The following is an 18209-nucleotide window of genomic DNA, read 5'->3' as shown; positions in this document are numbered from 1 at the left end:
TATCAATCCAGCATTTAGAAAAAAAAAGTTTGGACATCGTCCGGAATGCACCGTATCTTTATATTCTGCTTAAAGTGGTAGTATACCGCTTTTTGTGATTTTTTTAACTACAGGCAAGCCTATAATAAGGCTTACCTGTAGGTACAATTAATATCTCCTAAACCTGCACGGTTTAGGAGATATTTGCGCTGCATGCAGCCGCTGACGCGTGCGGCGCATGCGCTCTGAAGGTCTGGCGGACCTTCAGAGTTCCTTGCCGGGAAGTTGCCGGAAAATCACTCCCGCGCGCATGTGCGGGAGTTACGTCATTGCGGCTCCGGCCAATCACAGCGCAGGAGCCGCCGAACCCGGAAGAGACGCCGAGGGATCATGTCCGCTCCCACAGCGGTGTCTGGGGGTCCGTGTCGGGTCTTCGTTCTAAAGCGGAGTTTTTTCAATGAAAATACACCTGGGACAGTCAGGGCTAGTACATTCCACAATGGCTAGCCTCTGATCTGTCCCGGTTTGCACTTACCTGCAAGAAGAAATACTCACTTTTAAAATTTCTTCTCCAGCGTTGCCATCTCTGTTGTGGGCAGCTGAAGCCGGCGAGATCCTCTTCTGCGTCCTCTTCCGTGTCTTCTTCTCCCAGAATGCGCCTGCACCGGCCCCGCTCGTCACTTCCGGTGCGGCGCCGCATTCCTCCACAGCTTCTGGGCATGCCCAGAAGCGGTTTAGCAGGGAATGCGGCGTCGCACCGGAAGTGACGAGCGGGGCCGGTGCCGTCACATTGATTCCCGGGAGCGATGACGTTCAGCTCCCAGGAATCATTGCAAACCGGAAGTGACGGCGCGGGCTGTGGCCACAGAAGGAGGAAGTAGAAAATAGGTGAGTATTTCTTTCTACAATTACAAGGTAAGTAAAAAAAAAAAAATAACCCTAACTATCCAATTCCTTTTCAGGTGAAGAAGAGCAAGCGGATGGACACAAAATCGATTAGGTCGATTTTGTGCCCGGAACTCTTCGTTCTAAGGTAAGTGTTTCATAATGAGTTAGTATGCGATGCATGCTAACTCATTATGCCTTTGTCTTGCAGGGTTTTTTTTTTTTTTTTTTTTTGGTATACAACCGCTTTAAATAGCTGACAATTCGAGTTCATGAGCCATCACTATTTTTCCCATTGAGTGGGAACCCATCATATAGATGTAATGTTTTTTTCTTTTACAGATTACCAACTTCGCACAAACTGATGCACTCAAGAATCGTTTTTGAGGAAGAACTCAAAGAGCTGTTAACATCAAATGACATTTCTACTTAAACTAAAAATCTATATTTGTGATAAAGAAAAAAAATGACAATAATGTTATTCGGACATTAAGGAAAGTACTTTTATAAATATTTTATTTCTACCAGTGACTTTTTGGCTGTACGCCTGCAGCTGTACACTTCCTTACCCTGTTCAATGATGCAGTACTTCTCTGATATTTCACATGATCTTGCCTTTCCTGTGATGAAATTATTCCTTTATGTCTGTCATGTCATTGTACATAAGCAGGTGTCCGTCCTCATCCCACCTACCCCTCAGACCGTAGATGACTACTGCCCTCTTCAGGACATGTCCCTTTATAACGGGACACCATCCGCTGAAATAGGAAATTAAAGTTCTCTGCAGTCAAACATGAATATTTTTTTATTTAATATGACTTTTAAGATTTACATTTTCACCAATAATCTCCCATGATTGTCTGCCACTCTCTGGGCCAGTATTCTTTGTCTTTTAGCTAAGGTTACAAAACATGGACACAGGGCCGGCCTTAGGTGTTCAGGCGCCCTGTGCGAGCTAATCCTGTGGAGCCCAACCCCCCCCCCCCCACCGCACACGTGACCCCCCCACCGCACATTTTCTTGCACTTTTTTGCACTTTATTTGACTTTTCTTTTTTATGATCACTAATAACTTAGCCCCCCTTACATTAGAGACCCCTCACAGAGCCCCCCTTACATCAAATACCTCTTTACATTAGAGATCCCTACAGAGCCCCCCCTTACATCAAAGACCCCCTTACATTCGAGTCCCACACAGAGCCCCCCCCCCTTACATCAGAGACTCCCCACACAGAGCCCCCCTTACATCAGAGAATCCCCACACAAAGCCCCCCTTACATCAGAGACCCCCTACACAGAGCCCCCCTTACATCAGAGACCCCCACACTGAACTTCCAGGCCGCGATCACCGCTTACCTCCCGCTGTGCGGCCTGATCATCTGCGAGCTGTGATGGCCGCACGGCGCCCCTGTTGCCCATGGCGCCCTGTGCGGCCGCACAGCTCGCACACCCCAAAGGCCGGCCCTGCATGGACAAGGGTTCCTTGGCTCCAGCAGATGCATTTGTGAGCCCTCTGCAGCTTTGGTTACACACATTTTTGTCATAAGAGAGCCTAAACTGCTTCATTTAACAAGAGCCTGAATGCAAAGGGATTGCATAATACTTAGAATGGTTGCTGTGTGTTCTCGGTAAGATAAGTAGACCAGAGATTGCTTGTACCTGCATTGTGATTACTTTTTTAAATTAAACTTTAAAGCTAAAATGCAGGGTCTGCTATTTAGACTCAGGTCCCCTCCCCAATTTAAAAATATCTGCCTAATATAAGATGACCAGATTTTTAAAATGAAATCTGGGGACATAAATTGTATTTTTTTTGGGCAAATGGCACAGGACTGCATAATACACAGAGCGCTGGGCACAGGACTGCATATTACACAGCACTGGGCACAGGACTACATATTATACACAGAGCACTGGGCACAGGACTACATAATACACACAGCGCTGGGCACAGGACTACATAATACACAGCACTGGGCACAGGACTACATAATACACAATGCTGGGTACAGGACTACATAATACAAAAAGTGCTGGGCACAGGACTACATGATAAACAGCGCTGGGCACAGGACTACATGATACACAGCGCTGGGCACAGGACTACATAATACAAAAAGTGCTGGGCACAGGACTACATAATACACAGCGCTGGGCACAGGGCTGCATAATACACAGAGCTTTGGCCACAGGACTGCATAATACACAGAGCGCTGGGCACAGGACTGAATAATACCCAGAGCGCTGGGCACAGGACTACATAATACACAAAGTGCTGGGCACAGGACTACATAATACACAGCGCTGGGCACAGGAATGCATAATACACAGCGCTGGGCACAGAACCACATAATACACAGCGCTGTGCACAGGACTACATAATACACAGAGTGCTGGGCACAGGACTACATAATACACAGAGTGCTGGGCACAGGACTACATAATACACAGAGTGCTGGGCACAGGACTACATAATACACAGAACGCTGGGCACAGGACTGCATAATACACAGAACGCTGGGCACAGGACTGCATATTACACAGAGTGCTGGGCACAGGACTACACAGTACACAGCGCTGGGCACAGGACTGCATAATACACAGAACACTGGGCACACCAGGCTGTTTCTCAGCCAACCTGTCTACATTAATCTGGCCCTGAATCCAGGGACAAAACCGTGGACAGACTTGGTCGAGGGACAGTGTCCTCAGTCCGGGGACTGTCCCCCGAAACCAAGGACGTCTGGGCACCCTAGCCTAATAGTACTTGAGAAATGTATCAATACAGACAAAAATTTTGATTATATACTTACATTACCTTTGTCTTCAGAGTTGGACATGGTATCACAGCCCTTCCTATGAGCATCCTGGGGAATGATGAGTTTCCCATAACTCCAATCCAGTGCAAGAGTATTTATTCATAACATTTGGGCTGCTCTGCATTCCCTGAGATCTTGCTGGAAGCAGTGTTACGTCACCCTTGGCTAGGTAATCTGGGTGGAAGGTTATAATAAAATCTAAAGCTGATCATACATGTTTTTTTTTTTTTTTTTTTTGGATTCTGCCAGCAGACTGAATGGGAAAAAATAAAAATAAGATTCCTCCATCCACACAAGTGTGATGGATGGAGGAATCCCCATGCCAGGACATTGTATTCTGACAATGGATCAGCGGCTGCAGCTGATTGACTGCAGGCTCTGATCGAGAAACATTTTCAAACATGTCTTTCAAGTAGGGGCAGCCACACACTGATCGAAATTCAACTGGTCCTTGCTTAACCAGACAAATTTCAATCGGTGCATGGTCAGCTTTTCAAAGACTATTAGACAGTTATTTTTATGGGGAAAAATCGAACCTAATAAGGGGACCCTGTATTGGACATAAACTCAAACTTCACCCATTCTAAGTTATGAAGGCCACCATACACTGCTTAATAATCTGTCGTTCAGACTGCTAATTAAACAAGAGCAAAATCAATCAATTCCCACATCCACACAAACAGCGTGGGTGGAAGAATGTCCACTGGCGGCAATTCCAATACAATGGCACTGCCGAACTGTGACTGCATCTGTTAGGATGCAGTCGCTGATCGGCTGATAATTTTCCACCTGGCCCAGTCAATTTTCAAATTGACTTTTATGAGCTGGGTGGTGCTTGCAGGGCCCCCGTAGATGGCTCAAATTTTGACAGGAAATGGCCAAATTGACTTTTTCAATCCAGGTGGTGCTTTCAGGGCTCCCATAGATGCAGTACCGGGACAGCGCCATCCAGTGCCCAGGGCAAAGATGCAGTATTTTGCTCCCCCCACTAATAATACATGCCATAAAATGGGTGTACCGCCATGCGTCCATTTTTTGCCCCTTTGCTTCACTACTCCCAGGGCAACTTCTTCTCTTGTCCACCCCTTGTCCTGGCCCTGCATAGATGGCTCAGATTTTGGCAGGAAAAGACTAAAATTGAAGCCCTTAACTACCATAAATAAATGTTTGCCCTTTAGTAAAAAGCAATGTGCTTCAGGTTACAGGTTATCATATGGATTATAGGATGCAGTATCTTCATAGTTACATAACTAGTCAGTTTGAAAAAAAGACACAAATCCATCTGGCTCAACCAAAAAAAAAACAGTAAAGAAAACGCAACCATACAATCCCATATACACAATCCTATACCCGCAGTTTATCCAGAGGAAGGCGACAAACCCCAGCAAAGCATCATCCAATTTGCTACAGCAGGGGAAAAAAAATTCCTTGCTGATCCCCCGAGAGGCAATCGGATATTCCCTGGCTCATCGTTACCCATAAATATTTGTATCCAGTTATATTATTTACACCTAGGAAAGAATCCAGGCCTTTTTTTTAAGCAATCTAGTGAGCTGGCCAGAACCACCTCTGGAGGGAGTCTATTCCACATTCTCACAGCTCTTACTGTGAAGAAACCTTTCCGTATTTGGAGACAAAATCTGTTTTCCTCTAGATGTAAAGAGTGCTCCATTGCCCTAAAGTGAACAACTCAACACCAAGTTCACTAAATGGACTCTCCTCTGAGATTAAATTCAGTTTCTCTAATCTTTCCTCATGGCTGAGCTCCCCATCATCATGTGTTTTTTTTTTTTTTTTTTTTTTTTTTTTTACTTGGCTGTTCCCTTTATACTATAAAAAAAAAAGAGTAGGTTTTATATAATAATTACTTTGTCCCTTTAAAATATTCCAAATATTTCATCATGTATTCTTTTTATGACATATTTTGTAGATCAGGCACATTCCTGGTACTTCTACACTTCTCATACTGTAGTAACTTTCCAATACTGTATCTTACCTATGAAAGCTGCAATATTGTACTTTTCTATTTTTTCATGATGCTTTTGGTCTGAGATGGGAAAAATATTTTGGTTTTGCATTTTGCAGTATCTGTGTTCTTCTATAAGTGTGTAAATTATGTTTTGGGTCTGTCCCTTTGTGTATTCTTATCTATGCACCGTTTATTGAATGACTTTGGTGAAGGCTTTGCCATGACTGTTTTATGATGAGCTTCCAGAATGCAGAGACTCTGAAAAGACAGATCTTTTTAACAGGTTACATTAATTTCATAAGCTGATTTCTTTTTGTTTTATGGCTGGAGCTGATTATATCAGGCTGTTACTAATGATCTCCCCCTCCTTAAAGTGTACCGCCCCTGGCTGTCATGTTCGTCCAATTGCTTCAGTACTTTCTGAGCCACTGCCAGATGGAGCATTTATTTTGACTTTTCTGATCTGCATGCTTTTTCCAGATTAGTGTGTTTGAAAATATTAAAGTCAGGGACAGTCAGTAAGCTAGCATCTTCAGAAGAATGACACAAATATCAGCCTCTGTGTATGCAAATCAAGTTGAACTCCAAGGAAAGGGAAAATCCCCCTTTGCAGTGGGGCTGCCCCTGCATTGCAATGGGTTAAATACACATTTAGGTAAAGGGGGCTGCAAAAAAGCATTTACCTGATCCTCGTGTAGCACTACTCCCAAGGGAGCTGCTGAGTGTGGGTCCCCCTGGGTTACCGCTAGCAACAACAGTACCTTTTATGACTAGTTTCCACTGAACGTTATGGTACGGTTCGGTTCAGTACGGTACGCAATTTTTGCCGTTTCCTTTGTGAATGGTACCCTAATTCCGAACCGTACCGTACCACTTTTTTGGAACCCTTTCGTTGGGGTACCAAGCACATTAGTACCGTACCAACAGGGTGCAGCTACACTTTGTAGAACTTTGGTTGACAGAGAATCGTCCATCACAGCTTTCCGGCTACACCACGCCTATCATGAAAAGGTACTATTGGCAGTGGAAACGCAAGGTGTACCGTTCCGAACCGTACTGTACTGAACTGAACCGTACCACTCAGTGGAAACGAGGCATTAGACATGTTTTTCAAGTGTGAGCACCTCAGACAAGAACCAGTCCAGTTTCTTTGGTTTTTAGGGTTTATTGGAGAACTTGGATGGGAGAAGGGAGAAGTGGGATACTCCAACAACTGATCTATGCACAAATAGGTAGGGACACTGAATAATTCTGCTTGACGCTAATTAGCGCTTTACTGACATTGGTTAACGCTTCTTTGATGCTGGTTAACGCTTCTCTGATGCTGGTTAACACTGACTGATGCTGGCCTCGGCAAGACCAGTTACTAGAACTTCACCTCTGACTGTGAAAAAGTCCCCTTTGAGCTCCCCAGAATACTCCTTCCTGAGGTAGCTGACATTAAAGCAAACTGTATTGCTGAACACTTCAGGGCCCTTCCTGGCGCCCCCTTTTAATCCCCAAACTTCAGGGCTTTGCTGCTTGGCACCCCCTTTACTGTACACTCCTGGTTAGCTGGCTCCTTGATCCCCTTTGACCCCGCTGGAGTGGTCCCCTCTCCTAGGCAGACCCCTGGGCAGATCTTGAGTACTCACAACACTGTTTTTCCTGAAGATCTTTGCCCAGCAGCTCCACCCGGTCAGCAACTCTGGATCCCTTCAGCCCAGCTCAACCTCCGGTCTCTAGGCCGACTGCCTGGACCACTCTCTCTCTTTTACAGGAGGAGAGACAGCTGTCACCTCCTCCTGGGACTGATACTCCCACCAAAAGACACCCTGTCACATGCTCCCTCCAGGATTTATTTCCAATCCCAGGATCCATTGCAACAATGCTGCCCACTGGGACAGTCATAAACCCTGGTGTGCTATTAGCCAGGTTTCCTCCACTGTCCAACAAGATCCCTCATTTGATACAGTGGGGAGACTCCCCAGACTCAACAGACCACACCTGGAAGCATGTGACAGATTAGCTAACAGATCAGTCCTCCCTGATAAGCAGACAGGGCCACCTATATGCTTTGTCCTAGCACCTATCTAGGAGGGTGCTACACTCGTCTCCCACAGGCTTCCTATAGACTGTAAAACCCGTCTCTCCAGTGTCTTCTTCCCCTGCACTCCAGCGGTCACAGGTCATCTGATGTAATCAAGACCAATAGAGAACCCATAGCCTTGCACTGGATGTGAGGATGCTGAAGAACAGTCCACTGTGAGAGAGGTAGGGGGGGTGAGTAGAGGGATCAGAGGATCGTGTGCTTTCTGTGGCCCCCAATACCCAAACAAGCATTTGACCCTTGCAACCTCACTGCAGGGGAGCAATTTTTCTTTCTCTGGAAATGGGCTTTAAGCTATAGCCAGTACTCCTAGTATTGAAAGCTTTAAGTGATGGGCTTTATTTAAGTTATAGCCAGTACTCCTAGTATTGAAAGCTTTAAAGCTTGTCCGATGCATTGCAGATATTTCCAGAAGCCGATGTTCTTTACACTAGTATTTACATGCTAAACTTTAGCACACGTTGCAGTGCATGGAACCCTAGCAAATCTCCACAAACCAAACAAAGCATGCATCAGAGGCTAATTCATGTATGTTTTGTATTGCCTTTGTTGTGGTAAAATTGACTCCTCAGTTACCATATAACTGTGGATATAGCTGTGGATCTAGAACAGTGATGGTGATCCTTGGCACCCCAGATGTTTTGGAACTACATTTCCCATGAGGCGCATGCATTCTTATTCTGCAGTGTAGGTAAGCATCATGGGAAATTTATTTCCAAATTATCTGGGGTGCCAAGGTTTGCCATCACTGATCTAGAATATCCACATGACCATGTCAGGATAGAGAAAAATACTAACCGAAGTTGCCATGAAATAGAAGTGATCTTATACTCCCCTCTCTAAAAGCTTAGGTCTCCTACTCCTTCTCCATTCCAGTGCTGCAGCCTCTATCAGGGTCTTCAGCATTTGATCCTTCAGTAGTCTCAGATGTCTGTGTGCCTGGGCACACCCTAATCTCTACATGCAGTGCCAATTCCCCGCACTGCCCGGGCTTCCCCCGTGTTGGCCCCCACCCCGCAGTGCTTCTGCCTTCCCTTCTCTCCTCTCCCCCTGGCTGCTGCGGGGGATGTTTTAGGATGGAGAGTGGGGAAAGGGGCTAGTTGAATATGTAATTTACTAGCGCCTTCCTTTTCTAAATACACTAAACACACCCACTCGCTGTGTTCATTCATAACTGAAGCCTAGTAAACTGTGTTTACTAGGCTTCAGTTTGTGAATGAACATGAAGCTGTTCAGCACGGAGCACTTCCCCATTTATTTGCAGGCCCGTGAAGCTAAGGGCATGTGTGTTTGAGCTTTGGGGTGCACATCCTCATGCAATAGGTTGCACACACCTATGCCCCCATCTTGTGCTATGGTTCCTTCCTCTGTCCCCCACATCATTTCAGAGCACAGCCATAACATAGGGGTCAGAGGATCGAACCACAGCAGGGACAACGACATCTGACACTCTTGAAATTATTGAATGCCGAAGAGACCGATGTAGGATGCAGCGCTGGAATGCTATGAGACACATACTAATAGTAATATAATATAATGCTTCATCTGTTGCGGGGTGTCTACCTTTTATGTTTCGTTTTTTTTTTGTATGATTAGTAGCCTTTTGAAGACATGGCGGCTGCCACCAAAGGTTAAAGTGGAAGTCCAGTCAAATACTAACTATACTTAAACATGGTGCCACCCCCATTCTAAGTACCCTGTAGAGGAAAAATATCTATACCTACCTATTCCGAAGCCACTCGAGTCCAGCCGCATAACTGGCTCCCAGAAGCGGCTTTAATGTAGTGAGGGATAGCTGACAAAAGCTTAATATGGGGCATCCAATAGGTGATGTCATGCCCCAAGCACTGCGGCCATTGCCGGCAAACTTTCCTGTTCACTGAAGCTGGCCGCTGGGGTGATCATGTGACCAGACTGGAGTGCCCTCAGAATAGGTAAGTATGGATATTTTTCCTCTACAGGGTAGTTAGAATAGGCTTAGAATGGGAGTGGGAGCAGTTTTAGGTATACTGTAGTTAATATTTGACTGGAATTCTATTTTAAATACATCTTTAAATGTTAGAAAAATGTGTTCCCGAAAAATCTAAACTCTAAGTAATAAATTATATTTGTCTTAGCAATGTGTTGCATTCTTAATTTCTTGTGTTTTGTACTTGAATACTGCTCATATACTGTATCTCAGCAAGGAAGGTCAGTACACAACACGTGAGGGAACATTTTTCTTAGCTGTCCTAATACTTTTTAAGCCATCATTTAGGAAGGACTTGCAGCAAGTGAAGGCTCTGAACTCCTCATCATCATTCATTTCTGGGGTTTTTGACACGATTGGTATTAAAGACTTAGCTAGTTAGATAGCTTTTGGGGGCCAACATATAGTATCTCACAAAAGTGAGTACACCCCTCACATTTTTGTAAATATTTTATTATATCTTTTCGTGTGACAACACTGAAGAAATGACACTTTGCTACAATGTAAAGTAGTGAGTGTACAGCTTGTATAACAGTGTAAATTTGCTGACCCATCAAAAGAACTCGACACAGACATTAATGTCTAACCTGCTGGCAAAGAAAGTGTGTACTCCCCAAAGTGAACATATCCAATTTGGGCCCAATTAGCCATTTCCCTGGTGTCATGTGACTCGTTAGTGTTACAAGGTCTCAGGTGTGAATGGGGAGCAGGTGTGTTAGATTTGGTGTTATTGCTCTCACTCTCTCATACTGGTCACTGGAAGTTTAACATGGCACCTCATGGCAAAGAACTCTGAGGATCTGAAAAAAAAAGAATTGTTGCTCTACAAAAATATGGCCTAGGCTATAAGAAGATTGCCAAGACCCTGAAACTGAGCTGCAGCACGGTGGCCAAGACCATACAGTGATTTAACAGGACAGATTCCACTCAGAAAAGGCCTCGCCATGGTCGACCAAAGAAGTTGAGTGCACGTGCTCAGCGTCCTATCCAGAGGTTGTCTTTGGAAAATAGATGTATAAGTGCTGTCAATATTGTTGCAGAGGTTGAAGGGGTGGGGGGTCAGCCTGTCAGTGCTCAGACCATACACCACACACTGCATCAAATTGGTCTGCATGGCTGTCATTCCAGAAGGGAGCCTCTTCTAAAGATGATGCACAAGAAAGCCCGCAAACAGTTTGCTGAAGACAAGCAGACTAAGGACATGGATTACTGGAACCATGTAATGTGGTCTGATGAGACCAAGATAAACTTATTTGGTTCGGATTGTGTCAAACGTGTGTGGCGGCGACCAGGTGAGGAGTACAAAGACAAGTGTGTCTTGCCTACAGTCAAGCATGGTGGGGGAGTGTCATGGTCTGGGGCTGCATGAGTACTGTCAGAACTGGGGAGCTACAGTTCATTGAGGGAACCATGAATGCCCACATGTGCTGTGACATACTGAAGCAGAGCATGATCCACTCCCTTCGGAGACTGGGCCGCAGGGCAGAATTCCAACATAATGACCCAAAACACAACTCCAAGATGACCACTGCCTTGCTAAAGAAGCTGAGGGTAAATGTGATGGACTAAGCAAGCATGTCTCCAGACCTAAACCCTATTAAGCATCTGCAGGGAATTCTTAAACGGTAGGTGGAGGAGCGCAAGGTCTCTAACATCCACCAGCTCCGTGATGTCATCATGGAGGAGTGGATGAGGACTCCAGTGGCAACCTGTGAAGCTCTGGTGAACTGCATGCCCAAGAGGGTTAAGGCAGTGCTAGAAAATAATGGTGGCTACACTGTATATTGACAATTGGGCCCAATTTGGGCATTTCCATTTAGGGGTGTTCTCCCTTTTGTTGCCAGCGGTTTAGAAATTAATGGCTGTGTGTTGAGTTATATTGGGGGGACAGCTAATTTACACTGTTATACAAGCTGTACATTCACTACTTTACATTGTAGCAAAGTGTAATTTCTTCAGTGTTGTCGCATAAAAAGATAAAATAAAATATTTAAAAAATGTGAGAGGTGTACTTACTTTTGTGATACTGTTTATTCTCAGTACAGGTTCCCTTTTAACCTAGATTTAGAGTTTAGTTCCATGTTTGGGCAGGTGAGAAAATACCTGAATACTTATCTAGAAAGGTGTATAGGGACAAATTGTGCTATCACAAAGTAATTTTTTTACATACACTTTCGGGCAGATTTCTAGTTGCCAAGACCTAGGTCCCTATTGTATGTATAAACAGTGTCTAATAAGTATAAAGTCCATGAGAAAACTACAAGGAAGTTTTCAAACATAGCATACATGCATAGCATGATCAAAGGATCCCCTTTAAAATCATGCCAATGGCATCCTTTGTTTTACTAACTGTTTTAGCAAAGGAACTCTGATTCTTCGTTTTCTTTATTTTTTAGAAGTGGGGCGCAAGCAATCTAATGCAGAGGCTCCCAACCTCAGTCTTAAAGTACCCCCACCAGACCATGTTTTCGAGAATTTCCCTTCGATAAAATAGCTGTCAGAAAATACCAAGCCATTAACATTGATTTAAATTGTCTGTGCAAAGAGAAGGACATCCTAAAAACATGGCCTGTTGGGTAATTGTTGACTGAGGGGGAAACCATTGATCTGGTTGGAACCATTATTATTTGTGTCCTACATGATGGATGAACTTTTTCTGAAAGTGCTAACCTAGGATATTCATGCATTAGAGGCTTTAATTTATATGTTCTTGGGGGTGGGGGGGCACAATTGCGGTCCATGACATTACCTAGGGTTCGCACATAATATTCAGTGTATGCCAGGAGTAGGCAGCTTTTGAGAGGCAGAGATCTACCTAAACAACATGAAAGATCACTGGGGTTTGGTGCTTTATTTTTTCTTTCTAAAGAAATTAACTAGCAAGGCCTAACTAAATGGCACGGACAACTTAGTAAAATGTAATAAAACAAATGTAGAAATATAAACTGCCTAACCTAAAAAAAAAGTGCACAGTGCCTTTCAGTAGGGCAGACAATGGTGTCGGTAGGGCAGTGGACTTTGTCAGAATGGCAGAAGACAGTGTCAGTAAAGCAGTGGAAGGTGTCAGTAGTTTATTTTTTTACATTTTTATTATTTTTTTACATTTTTTTTTTATAGCAGCCCTGTTGGGGGGATTTGGTTACATATCAGAGTCTAATGCCCCATACACACGTGCAGATTATCTGAAGACTTTTGTCTGCAGACTTACCAAAACCATATAATATGAGGTCAAACCTAAACACTTTCAATTTGTATGCAATCCGGCAGGCCCTTGCACTACATAGAAAAGGTAAGTCTGCAGACAAAAGTCTGCAGATAATCTGCACGTGTGTATGGGGCATAAACCATGGGTGTCCAACCTTTTGGCTTCTCTGGGCCACATTGAGTGTAGAGAAGTTTTCTCGGGCCGCATATAAAATATATACTATAGTTAAGGTATATAAGTAATAAAACGCCGCTGCGCCCTTCTAGAGCTGCCGCGCCCCCACCCCCCCCCAGCACTAATTTAACATAACTAGTGGATGATCCCCTCCGAGGCAGCCTCTGCCTACAGTTAGTTGGAAGCCGTAGTGGCCGTGCCCCTGACTCAACTTCCTTCCTCCCCAGCAAAAACAAAATTGTCAGGGGGCAGTGGGCCACATTGCCTACGGTTCTGGGCCGCAGGTTGGACATGCCTGGTCTAAACTGAACACTGATGTTTCTTTTTTGAGACCGAGAGAGGGCGGCTTTTACTGGAACAGACTCCCTCTATTTTCCTCCTGCAGCAGGTGAATGCCGGCAGGAGAGAGAGGAGGAGAAGCTGGCTCTCAGCTGTGGCAGGAGGAAAATAGAAGGGATCAGTTCCAGTAAATGCCACTTCCTGTCCAAGTTCGGGGGGTCATCAAGGAAGGGGACAGAATCTACCAATTATCTGTCTGCAGTCAACGAGTTGCCAACCCCAGGTATATAGAATACTAATACAGAAGACTGTAAGAGGCTGCAGACATATTCCAGGAGATGGTCCGAGGCCGTTGACAAGCTATAGATGTGGATGCTGACAGCAGACATCTTGCAGTAGACAGTCGGGAAGCATGTTATGACCTTGTGCAAACTGGGCGTTTAGCTGCAGCAGAGGCTCCAACGGTTCGCTGCGACTGGAGGACACAGGCACATTATCCAGTCCCAATATCGGCAGCATGTTTATTTTTTTATTTTATTTATTACAGGTAATTTTATAGCGCTGTCAATTTACGCAGTACTTTACACATACAGTATATATTTTACATTTAGTCAGTCCGTGCCCTAAAGGAGCTCACAATCTAAGGTTCCTAACTCACATTTATATACTTCCTAGGCCCAATTTAGACAGGATCCAATTAAACTACCAGCATGTTTTTGGAGTGTGGGAGGAAACCGGAGTTCCAGGAGGAAACGCACACAGTCACAGGGAGAATATGCAAACTACAGGCAGGTAGTATCTTGGTTGGGATTTGAACCAACAACTCTAGTGCTGCTAAAGGTAAACTCAGAGTCTGACAGTTGCTGCAGCTTGATGGGACTGGCCAGTGCATCCAGCTGTATATACAGTGCCTTGAAAAAGTATTCATACCCCTTGACATCTTTCATATTTTGACATGTTACAACCAAAAATGTAATGTATTTTATTGGAAATTTCTGTGATAGACCAACACAAAGTAGCACATAATTGTGATGTGCAGTGTTAATCTCGTCAATGAAAATGTTTTCGTCACCAATTTCGTCAATGGCATTTTTCAAATGACGAAAACGAAACGCAAAGTATAGCACATTTTCGCCAAATGACGACAACTATGACGAAAATCAAATCCGTTTTCGTTAATGGACGAATACTAAACGAGAATGTGAGGCAGGGACGTTTACCCAACTTCCGGTTTTCACGGAGAGTCGAGACCAGTCACCTCACCAGAGCACTGCAGCACTACAGCCAGAGCCAGGACTCCGGACACCAGACCCGACTCTGTCACATCATCACACGGCAGACGACCACCCAGGCAGTGGCACCCACCACCACATCCAGAGCAGAGCACCCACTGAGTGAGTTACAACAGCCAGGCCAGCCATTACTGCCTCCCCTGAGTCCCCTCATAGCACTGGCATCCGCCATCCAGCACTGTGTGTGCGTGCATAGGCCGCTGAGGCTGGCCAATCAGACCACCCTTAAACCTGAGACCCCCATCCAGCACTCTGAGCAGCACTGTGCTGTGTGCACTGCAGGCAGCAACATTACAGGCCTCCTCTCTGACCTGACCAGTGACCACCGCAGGCATCTGGCACTGTGCAATGCATACAGGCCATCCCTTAGACCACCTGAGACCACCATCCATCCAGCACTGTCCATGTCCAGCAGCTTTACAGGCCTCCTCTGACCACCGCAGGCATCCAGGGCACTGTGCATTACAGGCCATCCCTTAGACCTGAGACCACCATCCAGCACTGTGTGCATTACAGGCCATCCCTTAGACCTGAGACCACCATCCAGCACTGTGCAGCAGCATTACAGGCCTGCTCTGACCTGACCACCATAGGCATCCAGGGCATTACAGGCCATCCCTTAGACCTGAGACCACCATCCAGCACTGTCCATTTTACAGGCCATGCCTTCGACTACCTGAGACTACCATCCAGCACTGTGCATTAGATTACAGGCCATCCCTTAAACCTGAGACCACCATCCAGGCCCTAGCACTGTCCAGCAGCATTACAGGCCTCCTCTGTCTCACCTGAGCACCACAGGCATCCAGGGCATTACAGGCCATCCCTTAGACCTGAGACCACCATTCAGCACTCTGCATTAGATTACAGGCCATCCCTTAGACCTGAGACCACCATCCAGGCTCCAGCACTCTGCATTAGATTACAGGCCATCCCTTAGACCTGAGACCACCATCCAGCACTGTCCAGCAGCATTAGCCCTCCTCTGAGTTTTTGTACCATTCTTTATTCATGGCTGTGTTCTTAGGCAAAATTGTGAGTCAGCAGTGAGCACACTCCCTTGTTGGCTGAGAACTTAGCAACCCCCCCCCCCCCCCCCCCACAGTGGTCTCAGGTCTCATGATGCTTTACTGTTGCAATGAGCATGACACAGGACTGATGATAGTGAGCTGATGCTTATTTTTTCTTCCCTGGAGTCTCTGCAGCTGTTCTTGGATGGTTGAGGCAGGACGTTGTTCTCTCTGAGGATGTTTTTGCACCATTCTTTATTCATGGCTGTGTTCTTCGGCAAAATTGTGAGTGAGCAGTGAGCACACTCCCTTGTTGGCTGAGAACTTAGCAACCCCCCCATCCCCCCACAGTGGTCTCAGGATGCTGTAATGTTGCCATGAGCATGACACAGGACTGATGAAGTGAGCTGATGCTTATTTTTTTCTTCCCTGGAGTGAGTTTCTGGACAAGGTTTTTTTGGGATGCCCCAAACAATCAAAAAGGGGAATGAATTATCAGAGAAAATGACTTTACTCCAGTCCCTTTGACACCAGGTAAAGCTGCTGAAAGGTTTTATTGTGTTCTGTTCAGTTTCTTGACCTGTTAAAGTTCATGTAAATGTGCACTGCATGACTGGCATCATCGACGAGTCGACGAGCCTGCAAAGTTTTTATTTTTTTGTATTTTTATTACATTTTTACATTTTCATGTTACCCCCTTTGGTCAAAAAAGCAATATTCTTGGCAAAACAGTTTTGCCTAAAAAAAGACTTAATGACTAAATCTGTGTAGTGCTGTGCTAGTGCATGCTCAAAGCTTAATACCATAAATAATAACATATTTGATTTTTCACTCCAGCAGTAGTATATAATGAGTTTGGAAATTGTAGAGAAATGCTTAAATAATGCATTACAAATTACAATTGAACTACACCCATTCCATTATAGATGACTAAAATGAGTTTTAGTCAACTAAAATGTAGGACGTTTTAGTCGACTAAAATGTACTGGAGTTTTAGTCGACTAAATACGACAAAAACTAAAACACTTGCAGAAGACTAAAATGAGACTAAAACTAAAATGCCATTTTAGTCCTAAGACTAAGACTAAAACTAAATTGAAATTTGCTGCCAAAATTAACACTGGTGATGTGGAAGGAAAATGATAAAAGTTTTTCAGAATTTTTTACACATAAATATCTGAAAAGTGTGACGTGCATTTGTATTCAGCCCCCTTAAGTCCCGATTCACATTAGTGACAGACATCGCATGTGATTCGAAACGCACTGCTCTGAAAATCACATGCGAGGTCTGTGCTATGCGAATTCAGCCATACAGAGCTCTGAGGAAACTGGCTGGACGCCAGTGAAACGCGTCAGAACCGCGTCATCCGGATTCACCCAATGGGACTTTGATGACCCAAGACAGTGCGCCCCACGGCCGTACCCAGTGTCAAGCCGCCACCCACGTCCGGCGTGACGTCTGGCCGCAAGCTGTAAGCCCGCCTACTCCCAAGCAAGCTCGGATGAGAGGAAGGGGGAACGGCGGGGACGCGTGGCCAGGCTGCACTCATCGGAGGTCTACGGTCACCTACCCGGACCCTTACCAGTTGGCATACATCGCTCTTCATCTTTATAAGGTACTGTGTTCGCTGGACTGAACCACCTTTGCCAGATACCACTTACCCTGTCCTAACAAACGGAGCAACCTAAATCTATTCATCCTTGACTGTCTCTTTCACTCCAGCATTACTGACTTTTCAGGACCGCAGACACAGGGCAATGTCCTGTTCAATTAAACTTCCTGCTCATTGACAAGTTTTGCTTGACCTGTTTGGGCTCCATACCCACCTGGACAGATTCCCTATATGGAGAAAAATGTGATCTAACTGCCGTACTGAGTATCACTCTCACTATTGGGACTGATATTGTGATATATAGTTACATACACACCTTTTTCAGGTTTTTGAGCAAGATTGTCTTGCCTCCCCCCATTCCTACAACTAAATATCATGATACCACCAGTCTGCACTTGTTTACAACCCGGGTTGCTGCAATATCCCATTGTGGTTTGTTTTTATGCATTGTATTTTATCTGTGATATATGTCATGTCTTGAGTTCTCCATGTGTGAACATACCTATTTTTCATTAATAAAGTTCAACCTATTTCACCTACATGTTGGTGCCCTTAGTTGACTTCTTTTAGGAGATCCCCTGTATCTCCAACCATTGTAGTATTCTGTATTCCCATTCAACGGTCATCCAACCGGGTGCTTTTTTCCCGGAGGAATCTACTTTCCTATTATTTTAGGAACCTCCATTTATTGGCTACACCCACAGGAGTCCCACTCATCTTTTGTTTAGAGGATCTATAAACTTAAAGTCTACTCCTCAACACCAACTGTTATAAAGAGATGGGGGTAGATCTGTCTCTTCTCCCATCTACTGGCCACATAAAAAATTAAATGAACAGAAAAAGAGAAAGTATACTAGTAAATACCGTCTTAATGAAGATGTGGGCTATCTGTCTTCCGTAGACATTTAAACTTGGTAGATGTTAATA

At 44.9% G+C, this 18209-nt stretch overlaps 1 protein-coding gene across 1 annotated transcript in view; it reads left to right on the top strand.

Moving 5' to 3' along the window:
* AP1M2 (adaptor related protein complex 1 subunit mu 2) overlaps positions 1-1572 on the top strand; it is a 44846-nt gene extending 43274 nt beyond the window's left edge. Inside the window, exon 12 of the mRNA XM_082257193.1 lies at positions 1207-1572. Coding sequence (XP_082113319.1) covers positions 1207-1229 — 23 coding nt within the window. The 3' untranslated portion in view covers positions 1230-1572. The remainder of the gene's footprint in view (positions 1-1206) is intronic.
* The last annotated feature ends 16637 nt before the right edge of the window (positions 1573-18209 follow it).

The sequence above is a fragment of the Pelophylax lessonae genome, assembly GCF_965119305.1.
Source record: "Pelophylax lessonae genome assembly, chromosome: 4".
Classification (NCBI taxonomy): domain Eukaryota; kingdom Metazoa; phylum Chordata; class Amphibia; order Anura; family Ranidae; genus Pelophylax; species Pelophylax lessonae.
Note: the sequence above shows the minus strand (reverse complement) of the source record. Positions and strands in the feature narration are given on the sequence as shown.